Source organism: Arachis ipaensis, chromosome B05, assembly GCF_000816755.2.
Source record: "Arachis ipaensis cultivar K30076 chromosome B05, Araip1.1, whole genome shotgun sequence".
In the NCBI taxonomy this organism is placed as follows: Eukaryota; Viridiplantae; Streptophyta; class Magnoliopsida; order Fabales; family Fabaceae; genus Arachis; species Arachis ipaensis.
Window position 1 is genome coordinate 141,693,330 of NC_029789.2, and position 16,041 is coordinate 141,709,370.

Below are 16,041 nucleotides of genomic sequence, written 5' to 3' on the forward strand. Positions count from 1 at the left end.
TATCCTTGATGCATTTAGATTCTCGATCAGGGCAATGTGAACTAGAAGTTCAAAAGATTATACATTTGTAAAGAATAGCAAATGAATTGCCTGATGCATTTTCTGATACAAAGAGAATAACCAAATCTTATATACCAGTGGAAAATGCCCCAATTCGAATTGAGGTCCCGGTCGGACAAATAGCCACTGAAGCAAATTCACGCCAGAAGCGTGGCAAGCCTGTCGGTTCCAAAGACAAAAATCCTCGAAAGAGAAAAGAGGTAAATACTATTCCTGTTGAAAAAGACATAGTAGAGACAGCGGCAGTTTTCCAAAATTCTGATATAGTTTTAATACCAGAAGACGTTCAGGTACCTGAAAATTGTGAAAATAACGAGATCTCGATAAATTATGTCTTTACAGGAGAGAAATAGGACCGAAATAAGACAATTGTCAATGAATTATTTGCATATAATGTGGCATTAAATATCATGCATGAAAGTAAGGATCTTGAGCTAAGATCAGTCCAAGAATGTCGACAAAGGAATGATTGGCCAAAATGGAAAGAAGCCATGAAGGTTGAATTAGACTCACTTGCAAAACGTGAAGTCTTTGGACCTGTAGTCCGTACATCAAAAGATGTAAAACCTGTTGGATACAGGTAGGTATTTGTGAGAAAATGAAATGAGAAAAATGAAGTTGTGCGCTACAAAGCCCGACTTGTGGCACAAGATTTTTCACAAAGGCCCGGTATAGATTATGAAGAAACGTATTCCCCTATAGTGGATGCGATAACATTGCGTTATTTTGTCAGTTTATCTGCATATCATAAACTGCATATGCATTTAATGGATGTGGTAACAGCCTATTTATACGGCTCATTAGATCGGGATATCTATATGAAAGTCCCTGAAGGACTAAAGATATCTAAACCATCCAATGAATATTCGCAAGGGTTATACTCAGTCAAATTGCAAAGATCTTTATATGGTTTGAAGCAATTTGGACGAATGTGGTATAATCGTCTTACTGAGTATCTGGCCAAAAATGGATTCAAGAATGATGATATATGTCCATGTGTTTTCATAAATAAATCTGCATCTAGATTCATTATAATTATTGTGTACACTGATGATTTAAATATCATTGGAACTCTTGAAGAGATTCCAACAATTATAAAAAACTCTAAAAGAAGAGTTTGAGATGAAAGACCTTAGAAGCACTAAATTTTGTCTCGGCCTGCAGATCGAACAATATACACAGAGAAGATAATGAAAATATTTTATATGGATAAATCACATCCCTTGAGTACCCCACTGATCGTAAGATCTTTGGATGTGAAAAAAGATCAATTCTGTCCTAAAGAAGAAAATGAAGATATCCTTAGTCCTGAAGTACTATATCTTAGTGCCATTGGAGCGCTAATGTATCTTGCTAATAATACAAGACCCGATATATCATTTGTTATGAATTTACTAGCAAGATATAGTTCTTCTCCAACCAGAAGACATTGGAGTGGAATCAAGCAAATCTTTCGATATCTTCAGGGAACGGTTGATATGGGATTGTTTTATCCTTATGAATCCAAGTTACAACTAGTTGGCTATACAGATGCTGGATACTTGTCTGATCCACATAAAGAGAGATCTCAAACAGGATATCTGTTCACATATAGTGGTACAACTATATCATGGATGTCCACGAAATAGACGATAGTAGCAACCTCCTCTAATCATGCTGAAATACTAGCGATACATGAAGCAAGTCGCAAGTGTTTTTGGCTCAGGAGCTTGATCCAATATATCCTGTCATCATGTGGACTAATTGATCATAAGATAGCTCCAACTGTCCTGTTTGAAGATAATACATCATGCATTGCTCAACTTAAAGGCGGATACATCAAAGGTGATAGAACAAAGCATATTTCTCCCAAATTCTTCTTCACTCATGATCTTCAAAATCAAAGGACAATTGATGTCCAACAGATCCGCTTAAGTGACAATCTTGCAAATTTATTCACAAAGTCACTCCCAAAATCCTCCTTTGAAAGATTGGCACATGAGATTGGGATGCGCCGATTTCGAGACATTAAATGATGTTGACAAGAGGGGGGAGACTGTACTCTTTTTTCCTTGGTCAGGTTTTTTTCCTATTGGGTTTTTCTTGACAAGGTTTTTAATGAGGCAGTCTCCATCACAAATGATATTGTACTCTTTTTCCTTCACTAAAGTTTTCCCACTGAGTTTTTCTTTAATAAGGTTTTAATGAGGCATAATCTTAAATGGACATCCAAGAGGGAGTGTTGTGATAAGGATCAACGTGAATGTCCATTCTCAAGAAAGAATGAATGTTGAAAATAAATCCCCCGTACATGTATAAATAAGAGTACATATTTGAGTCATAATACACAAGCAAACAATAATAATTCGCCCTCTTCTTTTACTAAGCAATATTACTATCTCTCACATTAATATATATATCTCTCTCACTTTATATATATACACATTCATCATATAATATTAAGTAAATATATATGAATCATCTTTATTGAGCTAATTATATTAATACTAGAATTTTTATTTACACTTTCTTATTTTATATTTATTCTTGTTAATTATTTATTTTACAACACATACACCAATTATAAAAGGAAAATAAATAAATAAACAAAAGTTTAAACATTCACCTTCACCTTCACCTTCGTTTTAGAGGTCCCACTTCTTCACCGGCGGACATACTATAAATATCGCACTTGCCTTCTTTATTCACTTCATTATTCCCACTACAAACAAATTAACACAACTCAAATCAACACAACATATTCATTCCCTTCTTTGCAAATATCACTAACATAATCTCTTCAGATCCTCATATAATTACATTGATTCTATTCTTTTTTAATTCTTCCTCTATAAATACCCATCAACCCAATTTTTTCATTCTTATACCTAATTTTCTTAAAAAAAATCATGTCCAAAAACAAATTCACCCCAATGGCTCCAAACTTGAATGAATCATCCGCCGATCACCAAAACGGTTCCCACTACACTTCATCACCATTCACTATAGATGAGTCAAACCTATTAGTCAACGGCCACGTCATCCTCTCCGATGTCCCAAAAAACATCACTCTTACTCCCGCCTCCGTTGCTGCCGCCACTACCACCACCCAAGGCTGCTTCCTCGGCTTTACAGCCAACGAGCCGAGAAGCCACCACGTGACATCCCTCGGAAAACTAAAAAACACAAAATTCATGAGCATTTTCAGGTTCAAGGTGTGGTGGACAACACTCTGGGTCGGTTCCAACGGCCGAGACCTTGAAACGGAAACACAGTTTTTAATGCTGGACGAATGGAACGAGGACACTTGTCGTCGTCCCTACGTCCTTTTCCTTCCAATTATCGAAGGGTCGTTCCGCGCGTCGTTGCAAGCGGGACAAGACGACAACGTGGACGTCTGTTGGAGGAGAAGACTCCGCCGGGGATAGTTGACAAGTTCGGGTGGTGCACCTGGGATGCATTCTACCTTACGGTGCACCCTCAGGGTGTTTGGGAAGGTGTTAAGGCTCTCGTTGAAGGTAATTAACGATAATCTTACTAATAAATTTCTTAATTCCAGTATACTCAATTTTGTGGATTTTTATTCTGTTATTTGGTGTTGATCTTTGATTTTTCTTTTGTTACTTTTGTTTTTTATTTTTGGATTTAATGTTGTGCAATAAATCATGAGATTTCTTTGATGAACTACTCCTTTCTTTTCATGTATAAATCAGTAAATCACTTTAGAAAGTTATGATAATTTCTTTTTTGGCGTAAAGTGAAAATAAAGAAAGGAAATTACACGAGTTTTCTAGACCATGGTAAATAATTGTATACATAAATAACCATATTAGCAATATTTCCTTTATTTAAGAGTTAGTAAGATGATTTTAGAAAATAAATAATTTCTCTAAAAATATATATGAAGCATAAGCAACTTGTTTAAGATATATTTTTTTTCTTTTTATAAGAGTTTAATTTTAATGCACAAACAGTGCAATTATATGCATTTTTTTAGATGATTATTTATCAGTCAATATAAAAAATAATTATTTTTATTTTGTAATATCATATAATTGGATATAAGTATAAAATTATTTTACATACAGTATATCGAAATTAAATTTACTCCTTATTTGATAGAGAATATCTAAGAATTAAGACTTAATCACTTTGTATCTTATGTAATTAAACAATAAAATGTTACGCAGGTGGTTGTCCACCCGGGCTTGTTCTGATCGACGACGGGTGGCAATCAATCACCCACGATTCAGACCCGATTACTAAGGAGGGGATGAACCAGACGGTGGCCGGAGAACAAATGCCATGCAGGCTCATCAAATATGAAGAGAACTACAAGTTTAGGGACTATGTAAGTAGCTCAGGTGACAAGAAAGGTTTAGGTGCCTTTGTGAAGGACCTAAAGAAAGGGTTTGAGACTGTGGAATATGTGTATGTGTGGCATGCCCTATGTGGTTATTGGGGTGGGATAAGACCTCAGGTTCCGGGGATGCCGGAATCCACCGTGGAGCGGCCGAAGCTGTCCCCGGGGCTGGAGACTACTATGGAGGACTTGGCCGTAGATAAGATTGTCAATAATGGTGTGGGGTTGGTACCACCACATTTGGTGGATGAAATGTACGAAGGGATTCACTCTCATTTGGAAAATGCTGGCATTGATGGGGTCAAAGTTGATGTCATCCATGTAAGTTTCTTTTAGCTCCAACCACTTATTTTTTTTTCAAAGGAAAAAAGAAAAAAGTTTAAATAACAAATAATTTTTATGAAATTATATCGATGAATTAGAGTGTTTGCTAAATATCATTTTTTATAATTCTTGAAAATATGATTTATTTATTTTTTTTAGTTTTGATGTCTCAAAAGAAAAAAAAATTGCATCGTTTTGACGTATTTCCATTCCAAACTCGTTTCTAAAAGAAACTCGACAACAATGAAAGATATTGTTTTATTAGACATTACAATTAGAAAGCATATATTTTCAGGACAAAATATTTTGTTGTTCTTATATTTTTCACTTTAGAATGATGATCGTGTCTTTTGGTTTAATAAACCTTTTTTATTCGATTTTTAAAGTTTCAACATAATTGTTCAGTGTTAGCAAATAGCAACACTAAAACGCTAAATGCGTTGGTTTTCTTTTTTTTTATTTTTTTAAACGATATTTTGAGGGGATAGTACTCCTTACAACCAAGGATATTGAAGGGCCCATCTGAATCTGATCTTGTTCTATTAACTCCCAACAATCGCTGTTCAGTTTAGTTTGACTCTTATCTTTTTGGTCGGCAAGTAATCTATTTTTATCGTAATCTACACGCTAATATTATCTGATTCCTTTGTCCTTTTCTTTATTTTCGCAAAAAAAAAAAAATGAAATGGTAGGGGAAATCGTAGTTTTATTTATTTATTTATTTTTTTGGGTAAGTATCGTAGTTTTATTTTATCTAACAAAGTATATGATTTTGACTTGGGCTAAACAGTTGCTGGAGATGGTGTGTGAGAAATACGGGGGTCGTGTAGATTTGGCAAAGGCATATTATAAAGCTCTCACTGCTTCAGTCAGAAAACACTTCAAAGGAAATGGTGTCATTGCCAGCATGGAGCATTGCAATGATTTCATGTTGTTAGGAACTGAAGCCATTTCCCTTGGTCGCGTTGGTATGTACTGTGTACCTTGACAACTAATTAAGATGAATATTGACACGAAAATATCTTCATGTAAAAATATACTTGAAAATCGTTAAATAAGTTAGTCAACTATGTCAAAACATTTTATCAATTCCTAACTATCATCTTTATTTAGACACATTTTCATGTGAATAATCACTATGAATTAATCCCTCTCGTCTTTTCATCTCTCAATATCAATATTTTGATACATTATCATTTACATCAATTTATACAATAAGTAGTAATCATTTAGTGATATGCTATACTAAAAAATGACAAAATAGGAGATATAAAGATGTATTTAGTAAATTTTTTAAGAATACACAATGATAAGAATGCAAGTTTTTTTTTTTTTATGTGAATTTCTATGAATTTGATAAACAGGTGATGATTTCTGGTGCACTGACCCATATGGTGATCCAAATGGTACATTTTGGCTACAAGGTTGTCACATGGTGCATTGTGCATACAACAGCATGTGGATGGGGAACTTCATCCACCCAGATTGGGACATGTTCCAATCTACACACCCTTGTGCTGCTTTCCATGCAGCCTCAAGAGCCATTTCTGGTGGTCCTATTTACATTAGTGACACTGTTGGCAACCACAACTTTGAACTCCTCAGGAAATTGGTCTTGCCAGATGGCTCCATCCTAAGGTGTCAACACTATGCTCTCCCAACTAGGGACTGTCTCTTTTCTGACCCACTCCATGATGGCAAAACTATGCTCAAAATATGGAACCTCAATAAGGTGAGTTAGATACCTTTTCCTATAACTGAATTAATCACTGGCAATCATATAACAATAAGAACAATAATGTTTGGGAGACAATAAAAAATCAGCCAAAACAGTCAAAACTTGTTTTATTTAACATTTAGTAATTGTTGCTACAATTAATAAATGCTAAATAAGGCAAATTTGAGCTGTTTTTGTTGTCTCCTTAACATTACCGTAACAATAATTATATGTAGGCATGAAACGTGGGTCATTTAGGATTTTACTTAAGGAAACAAACAAATTGAGTAATGACTCACCCCTACTTTAATACAAAGGTTAATAGGGCCTGAATTAGTCTGAGTTCCAAACATAGTAGTATATGGCTTTGTATGCTTTTATAATGAGTAATGACATTGTTTGATAAATGATAAGAATCTTCATTAACATTCAAATACTATTGAAACAAATTAGATGAGTTACTCTTAGAGGTAAAAGAATGAACAACTTTATTCTGTACTTAATCACCCAACAAATTGCTTAGTAAGTTATCATTGTCTTCAACTTAGTTTACATTTTTAATGCAATAGTTGATATTTCAAGATAAAGATTTATCAACAAACTAAATGATCATAACACACATATTTGCAAGAACTAGAAACTAACATGATTTTTATGCATTTTGGTATATCTAGTACACTGGAGTTCTTGGAGCATTTAACTGCCAAGGTGGAGGGTGGTTCCGTGAAACAAGAACAACCAAATGTGCTTTGGAGTTTTCTCATTTGGTATCAACAAAAGCCAACATCAAAGACATTGAATGGAATAGTGGCAACAACCCGATCCCCGTTGAAAATGTTCAAACTTTTGCAATGTACTTCAGCCAAGCCAAGAAGTTAGTCCTCTCATCACCAAATGAGTATCATGAAATCTCATTGGAGCCATTCAACTTTGAGCTTGTAACCGTGTCACCAGTTAGATCCTTGAACTGCGGTGGCAGCAACAAGGTTGTGAATTTTGCTCCTATTGGTCTGGTGAACATGTTGAACAACAGTGGAGCAATTCAAACATTGGAGTTTGATGAGGAGAAGAATCTTGTTGAGGTTGGTGTTAGAGGAGCTGGGGAGATGAGGGTCTTTTCCTCAGAGAGTCCTAGAGCTTGTAAGATTGATGGCAAAGATGTCGATTTTGAGTATGAAGAGGGAATGGTTGTAGTTCAAGTGCCATGGCCAAGTTCATCAAAATCGTCCATCGTTCAGTATACATATTAAGCCATCATTAGGGAATGACTATCATATTTCTTTTACGGTTCTACTTTTCTTTTTCACAAAAACTATTGTTCATAGAGAATGATCATGCTAAAGGGAGCTTCTTTTATATATCCCTTTGTTTAGGTGTGTGATGATTTGATTTCTAGACTTATCCTCAAAGCAGAGGGATTATTTGAACTAAATATTATTGTCATTATATGAATGCAAGTTTGTTCTTTTATCCCATAAATTTCATTCATATATATGTTCAATTCAATGGTGGAAACTCACGAACTGTTATTTTGATTGTTGAAAAATCGTTTTATGAAAATTTTGTCAAATATATCAAATCGTTTAAGGTTCTCAACCATCAACTTTCCACGAAGACAATTGCATCCGAGTCTGAATCTAATATAACCAACTATGCAATGTATGTACCTATACTAAGGGGTTAGACAACTGATCAAAATTGCATGATACCAAAATCTTTGCCTTCATATCAATAGGTAAAAACACTGTGATTGGTTCCAAAACACAATAAAATTATTAAAGCAAATAAACCTAATTCGATTCCAGATAAACAAAACCCTAATTCAAAGAAAAGATAAGAGAACTTAGCGGAGGAAAATCACGGTGTTCTTGTCAGCAAGGAGGGCTTCATTCGAGTGCAGGAGAAGAATAGCACCGCATGTAAGTTCCTCATTGTCATGAATCTCAATTGTAGAAGCGCCATGAAAACCCCTCCGAGACCCTTCCTTGAGGAGATTGAAGGCTCGTTTGGAATCCGATTCGCACCATAACTTGCGGTAACCTGCCATCCACGCGAGAGCGATCCCGTTTTTGATTCCCATGGCTTCAAATAAACCCTATCTTGAGAAATGAAGGAGCTAGATTGTGAATTCAGGTCATATACCTCAACAGTGTAGAAGCAAGCTATGAGCTTCAATTCTGGTTTGCTCCTATAGTCCTATGTGAAAGAAGTGTGGTAGGAACTAACACTTTGTTTGGACAGAAGATGGAAAATAGAAGGAAAGAAAATAGCAGAAAAAAAAATGAAAGGAAAGAAAATAAGAAGAAAAGTTGATTTTTTTTTTTTATATTATTTGGATGAAGAGAAAATTTATAAAAAAAAAAAGAGAAAAAGAAAATCATAACTAAGTGAAATTACATTGAAATTCTTCATTTTTTTATTTTTGAGAAAATGACAAATAGGTCCGTGATTTTTTGTTCTGCGGACATTTTTGTTTCTGACCATTGAAAAATACTTTTAAGTCTTTGACCTTCACAAAACTTGGACGGATCAGTCCCTGACGGAGGTATTTGGATGGAGGGACTGATCTGTCCAAGTTTTGTAAAGGTCAGGAACTTAAAAGTATTTTTTAATGGTCAGGGACAAAAATATCCGCGAGACAAAAAGTTAGGGACCTATTTGTCCTTTTCTTTTTATTTTTTTTAACACCATAGATAAAATAGTAATTTCACTTTCACTTTGTGTATTACTATTATCATCCATTTTCTTCGCAAGAGTGTCAGAAAAACTTGAGAATAGGTCCCACGCCACTTTTTTTCTTTCCTTTCAATTTTCATTGTCATCCAATCAACGAAAATGAAGTTTTTCATCTATTTTTTCTCTTTATATTTTTCTTCTTTGTATTTTCTATTGATCTAAATAGTGTATAAGTATAATGATAAAGATAGATAAAACATAAACTAATGAGTTCAATACAATTTTGTTAGAAACAAATCACAGATTGATTTTTAATCATTTTTTATAATTAGTCTCTAGTAAATAGCCATATATGTATTGAGGTGAAATATTGAATTTTGGTTTGCCCCTAATTAAACTACAGAGGATTACAGTGCCAACATAGCATAATGGTAGTAAAATAATATGGCTAAGACTTCAAATAGATATTTTAAATAGAGTAATTAGATTTATTTTAGTTTTTACATCAAATTAATTAACTAATTTAAGGTACTTATTTAATTTTACTAAATTTTTAGTTTTATTATTGTAATATTAAAAATATCATGTTGATATTTTAATACTTAAGGCTTCATGCCAACACCGTATAATAATAATTGAAATAGAAAATTCGTTGTCATTTTTTTTTCATTTAAAATTTAAAATGTCTAAAATATTTTTATAATTTAATTACTTCTTAACTTTTTTTTTAAAGAGACCAAAAAATTCTAACCATTTCTCAAACCATCAGAGTCCATCCTCACTTTTTCAAATAAGATTCCCATTTTTTGTTTCTTACAACGTTTTTATTTTCATTTTTTAGAATAGCAAAACAAAATTATTTTATTGTAATTTCTTTAATTTTTGAACCTTTTTCATCAATAGATTTATAACTTTGACTATTTGGCTTTATAATATGTATATGCTTAAAAGTTTGAAATTGATGATGTGCCACACAAAAGATCAATGAAAAAATATGCATGAGACCAATTATAAGTTAATAGAATAAATCTAGCTATGAAATAAGAAAGGTCAGTAAATAATCTGATATTTTTCTTAACGCAATATATTTGTTGAAACTTATGGTTGAGCACGACATATTTAAATTTTGTTAATTAGAGGGATTGAGTGAAGGATTGTTGATGAATATTTTTTTAACAATTAATTAGTGTTAAAAATACATTCATGATGAGAATACTCATAGCTTTTTTAAAAAAAAAGTTACTTAATGATAATAATTGAACTTACTTAACAGGGATAATGTATAGATCATTTAGTATCATGTCAATTTTTACTCTATTTAATCTCAAATATGGCATATATTGTCCTATTTTATGCATCGAATACCTTGTATTCATTCATTTATTTTTGTTTGTATGCTTATGGTAAAATGATTATGAAACTAATAGAAAGCAAAGAGAATCTTAGAAAGATTATTTATAGATCAAAATATGCTCATACCACATGAAAAATAATGTTAGCTATGTGGGTAGGACAACGATAAAAAAATGTGGTTTTACTAAAATTGGTTTTATTAGAATTGAGTGAGAAAAATTGTATTAAACATTTGAATGCTTCTGGAGGTAGTTGTGATAAATATAAGGGTTAAGTATGATTTTGGTCCCCAACGTAGGGGCTGAAAATTTATTTCGTCCCTCGCCTTTTTTTCGCTCCAAAATGGTCCCCAAAGTTTCAGTTTGTTTTAAAATCGTCCTTTTTACCAATTATATTTTTTTTATTACCAAATTACCCTTTATTTAAAAAATTATAAAATAAAATAAATATAAAATAAATAAAAAAAAAGAAAAAAAGAAAGCTTCTTTTATGCGCTTCTTATTATCGTAGTCTTATTCTTCCTCTTCTTCTTTGTTATCGTCGTCAGCTTCATCATTTTCTTGATTTACGCGCTTCTTTCTTTAACATTGTTGTCATCATCGTTGCTGTTACTATAATCATTGCCGACCCCACCGCCACTTCTTCTTCTTCTTCTTCTTCTTCTTCTTCTTCTTCCCGCCGACACCACCGCCGAGCCATTGTCCGCCGCCCGCCGCTTCTTCTTCTTCTTCTTCTTCTTGCTGATTCTGGGTTCTTGATGATGATGATGATTTTCTGATTCTGAGTAATATTGTTTGATTTTTCTGGATTTTTTGAATTCTGGGTTTTGATGAGGATGACGATGATGATGATGTTGATTTTCTGATGTTTTGGTTTTTCTGATTTTCTGATGTTGATTTTTCTGGATTTTCTGATGTTTTGGTGTGATGGATGCTGGTGATGGAGTGGCAGTGGATGGGGGGTGGTGGTGGTTGTTGTGATGATGGTGGTGGTGGTGGTTTGCATAATTTTGGGGAAGAAGGAAGAATTTTGGGGAAGAAGGGATAGGGGTATTTTGGTCCGAAGGACGGTTTTAAAATAAACTGAAATTTTGGGGACTATTTTGGAGTAAAAAAAAGGCGAGGGACGAAAAAAATTTTCAGCCCCTACGTTAGGGACCAAAATCATACTTAACCCTAAATATAACATATACTTATAATAAGAAAATTGTCATAGTTCTTTTTAAAAAGTTCATTGATGAGAATAATGAAACCTCCTAATTATTTATGAGTAAAAAGTGTTCTCTTATATAGTAATTTAGTTGATTTTAATAGTTAATTCATGTCTTCATAAAAAACCCTAGAAATATCTCTGATTATTTTTAAATTTAGCTTATAAAAAAATCTATAATTGGTTTAAATTTACGAAATGGGTCAAATATAATGAAGATAGCATATATTAGCTCAAATAAATAATATAAATACATATATACATTAAGTCAAGTTATAAACTAACCAATTAAATCAGTCTTTATTTAAGTTTCACTCATAATATATGGATCCAATTTCTTGAACTATTACAAAGTTTAGTTCAAATGAGTTCACAGATACAGTTCTATTAAATTAAACTTATAAGTTAGCCAAATTCATCAGAATAACAGTGTTAAAATAGTTTTATATTTTATAGTAGAGTAAAATATTTTTTATATACGTGAATTGAATTTATATTTGAGATTAAAATAAAAAAGAGAAGTTACAATATTCATAAGATATACTATTCAAACTATTATTATAGTAGAATAAGGTATGTTTATATTATTGTTATATTTTTTTATTGTTAGCTAACAATGTAATTGTTACATTGTTAACTAATAATTTTTTTATTAGACAAAAAATTATTCATTAATTGAAAAAGAATAATAAGTAATTTTCAAATTGTGATAATGTAAAAAAAGAAGGGAGTGCCACTAAACAGTGACAAAATTCAACATATCTTCAATAAAAAGAAAGAAAGTAACTCAAGAAAGCTTAACAGACATGGAGTTCTTGAACGAGCTTATTAGATTCAAAGACTCCACCCAGAGACTACATCGGGCTGTTGAGACTACTTCCCTCTTTAAAATGGAGTGGTTTTAGCAGCTAATAGAGTAAGCAATTTTCGTAACCACCCTGTTTTTTATTTCATTTTTCTAAATTTAAAATTTGAAATATAAAATTTGATATTTAGAGTAATATCCAGGTATTTTCAAAAATTGAATGCTCATGAATGTGATAACAAGTTTCTATATTTCACATTGAATTAAATGTATACAGAATGACTTTATTACCACATTCCTTTTCCTATTTTTGATAAGTGATAAAATTTCGGGATACCTCAATTAATTTCACTAGATCTGTTTCCTGTAATTGTTCCTTTATAAAATTCATAATGGTCAGTCAGTTGTAAATTCTTTTTGTTGTCAACCAACCTAACTTTGTCAGCAGTACATTTTACAATTTCAATGGCCATTACAGAGGATGTCACTGCAGTTGCACCTAATTCGGTCACAAATTCTAAGTAAATAAATTTACTTTTCATCGATTTCAATATTCATTTTACGTATATTGCCAATTAATATTGCTAATATTTGGTTGCAGATTTGAAGCTGACCCTTTAATGCGTATAAATGGTGTAGAATTTGTTGTAACAAATGCAACTCCTACGCAAGACCCGATATTGCCGCAACTGCAGAATATTTCTATAGATGAGTTATTTCGTGCAATTGAAGTATGTTAGTCATTAGATTATATTAATCCGTTAATCCAAAGGAATAAAATCATTTAAACAAGTCTCCACTCCCTCATTCTGGTTTTTGAGGTATCACAATGCTGCTCTAGCATCACCTAAGAGGCTAAGACATGATGCCTTCGTCTAGCAATCTCATTATACATATCCCTTAAGGTATAATTAACATTCTCATAACCATCTACTTGATTAGCTAACATAGCATATATATGGGGTGTGCTAATAGGGGTGGCAAAGCGGACCGGCCCGCCCCAACTCGCCCTGTCCCGTCTAGGCCCGCCCCATAAACGGGGTGCACCGGCCCGCCCCGCCAATTAAAATGGGTTCAAAATGCTAGCCCGCCCCACTTTATGGCGGATTGGCGGGTTGGTGGGCTAGTCCGCTTCTTTTCGGCCCGACGGGCTCGACCCATTTTGCCACCCCTATGTGCTAATGCCTGCATCCTTCATGTTGTTCAGCTGACTAGTATCAAATTCTGCCATTTTTCTATGTGTAGGAAGGAAACCAACTAACCTAGAATCAAGGCAATCATGATTGTGCGATTCAACAAACAAAGCCACATGCCATCTTTCAGCATAAGCCAGAAAACGAACTACAAATCTAGCCAGGCAATCACAACAAATCTCAGATTTTGGCTCTCTTTTTCTGTTTTTCATATTATAATATTTCTCTGATCTAAATCCCTCACGAGAGCACACAAACAATTGCTTCACATATTCTCCTTTGCTATTTTTTTAAGTCTTACTTTTTCTAGCACCAAAACCAACAAATTTTGCATAATGGTTATATAAATCAAATGCTATCTAAAGATTAGAAAAATGAAAATATTCCATCTGATGAGCACCTATGTTCAGAAAATCAACTATGGCAATATTTTCAATATCATCTATTCGATATACTTCATCCACCTGATGTGAAAAATTGTTCCCATCAAACATTGCTTGAAATTCTTGCTCCCCTAAATCCTCAGAATTCACAGCTTCCTGCTCAATTTTATCTTGATACATTTCTTGAAATTTCTCTGTATCATCTGATTCTTCTATCATCTCATCAAAGAATACTCTTTCTTCCATTTTATCATCCACTTCAAGATTCTACTCAAAAATTTTATTTATAACCAGAAAAACATAAAACAAATAGTATTCTAATAAATCAAAGTGCAGAGACCACTAACATGAAAATAATAGCATTGTTCTGGTTCTATATTTTTTTAAAATTTATTAAATTCTAAAATAAGTAAAATAGAAGAAAGTGTTGAAATTGTAGAAAATAATCTCCCTTATGATATCAAACCTAATATCGATTAAAAAACAAAAGGAGGAAGAAACATTAATGTCCAAGCAAGATAACCATGTGTAAGAAACATATTTAAATCTATGAAAAAATAAACAGAAAACCATTAATGTGGAAGGAAGAAGAAACTATGTGATAAAATACAACATTCATACATTAGAGAGGACTTACTGGTGGTCGCACTTCTCTTGTGCTACCATCTGAACCGCCACTGCTACCTCCAATAAAATCTGCGTGCTCCATATGAACTCTAAGAGGTTTCAAGTTTCTGTTGTTTTGTTATTTAGAAGACTAATTATTTTATTTAATATTTAAATTAGTCATTAATATAGTTTTAAATGATACAATAAATAGGGATAAGTATGATTTTGGTCCCCAACGTAGGGGCTGAAAATTTTTTTCGTCCCTCGCCTTTTTTTCGCTCCAAAATGGTCCTCAAGGTTTCAGTTTGTTTTAAAATGGTCCTTTTTACCAATTTTATTTTTTATTACCAAATTACCCTTTATTAAAAAAAATAATAAAATAAAATAAATATAAAATAAATAAAAAAAGGAAAGAAAGGGATATAGAGAGAAACGGGGGGAGAGAAAGAAGGGGGCACGCCACTGCTCCTCCACGCCGCTCCTTTCTTCCTCAACAAAAACACAGCGCCGTCGAGACGGGGGGAGGCGGGAGAAAGAGAAGCGAGGGGGTGTTGTTTCGGGAAGAGGGAGAAGGGGAAAGGGGGAAGGTCGCCGCCGCAGCAGCTCCACACTGCCGCAGTCGCCGTTCACCGCCGCAGCCCCTTCTCTCCACCACCACCGCAACCCTTTTCCTCTGTTTTAATTTTTTATTCCTTTTTCTTTAATTTTTCAAATTCAAAAGATTCCATTGTTGTTGTTGTTGATGATGCTTCTGGTTGTTTTTGTTTATTCCTTTTATTTCATTGTTGTTGTTAATGCTTTGGTTGCTTCTATTTCCGCCTGTTTTTGCTTCTGACTGTGTTTGCGCTTTTGCTTCTGTTCCTGGTTGAGGAAGAAGAGGGAAGGGAGGTTTGCGCTTCTGCTTCTGGTTGAGGAACTGGTTTGCTTCTGTTTCTAGTTGAGGAAGAAAAGGGGAGGGAGGTTTGCGCTTTTGCTTCTGGTTGAGGAACTGGTTGAGGAAGAAGAGGGGAGGGAGGGGTATTTTTGTCCGAAGGACCATTTTAAAACAAACTGAAACCTTGGGGGACCATTTTGGAGCGAAAAAAAGGCGAGTGATGAAAAGAATTTTCAGCCCCTACGTTGGGGACCAAAATCATACTTATCCCCAATAAATAAGTAGGGATATAATGGTAAATGATTAATATTGAGTTATTCTTGTAATAAAGAAGAGATATAATACTAATGTTGCAATAATAGGCTGAGGGTGTTTTTGTAAAAAAAAAAAAAATTCAATTGTGTTAGACAAAAATTATGAGGGACCAACGTAAATGCCACCCTCTCAATGCGTCTCACCTTTCAACGCATGCTCTCTCTTCTCTCACCGCCTTGGT

General features: G+C 33.6%; 1 protein-coding gene and 1 long non-coding RNA gene across 2 annotated transcripts; one reads left to right on the plus strand and one right to left on the minus strand.

The window, feature by feature from the left end:
- Positions 2,744–7,913, plus strand: LOC107644535 (probable galactinol--sucrose galactosyltransferase 5). The gene is given in 6 exon segments (XM_016348415.2): positions 2,744–3,438; positions 3,441–3,557; positions 4,230–4,723; positions 5,517–5,694; positions 6,091–6,458; positions 7,118–7,913. Coding segments are annotated over 6 exon segments (2,223 nt in total). The 5' UTR covers positions 2,744–2,948; the 3' UTR covers positions 7,694–7,913.
- LOC107644536 lies at positions 8,150–9,517 on the minus strand. The gene is made up of 2 exons (XR_001621358.2): positions 9,384–9,517; positions 8,150–8,664 (listed from the first exon to the last, which is right to left on the minus strand). It is a non-coding gene; the product is annotated as an uncharacterized LOC107644536 (long non-coding RNA).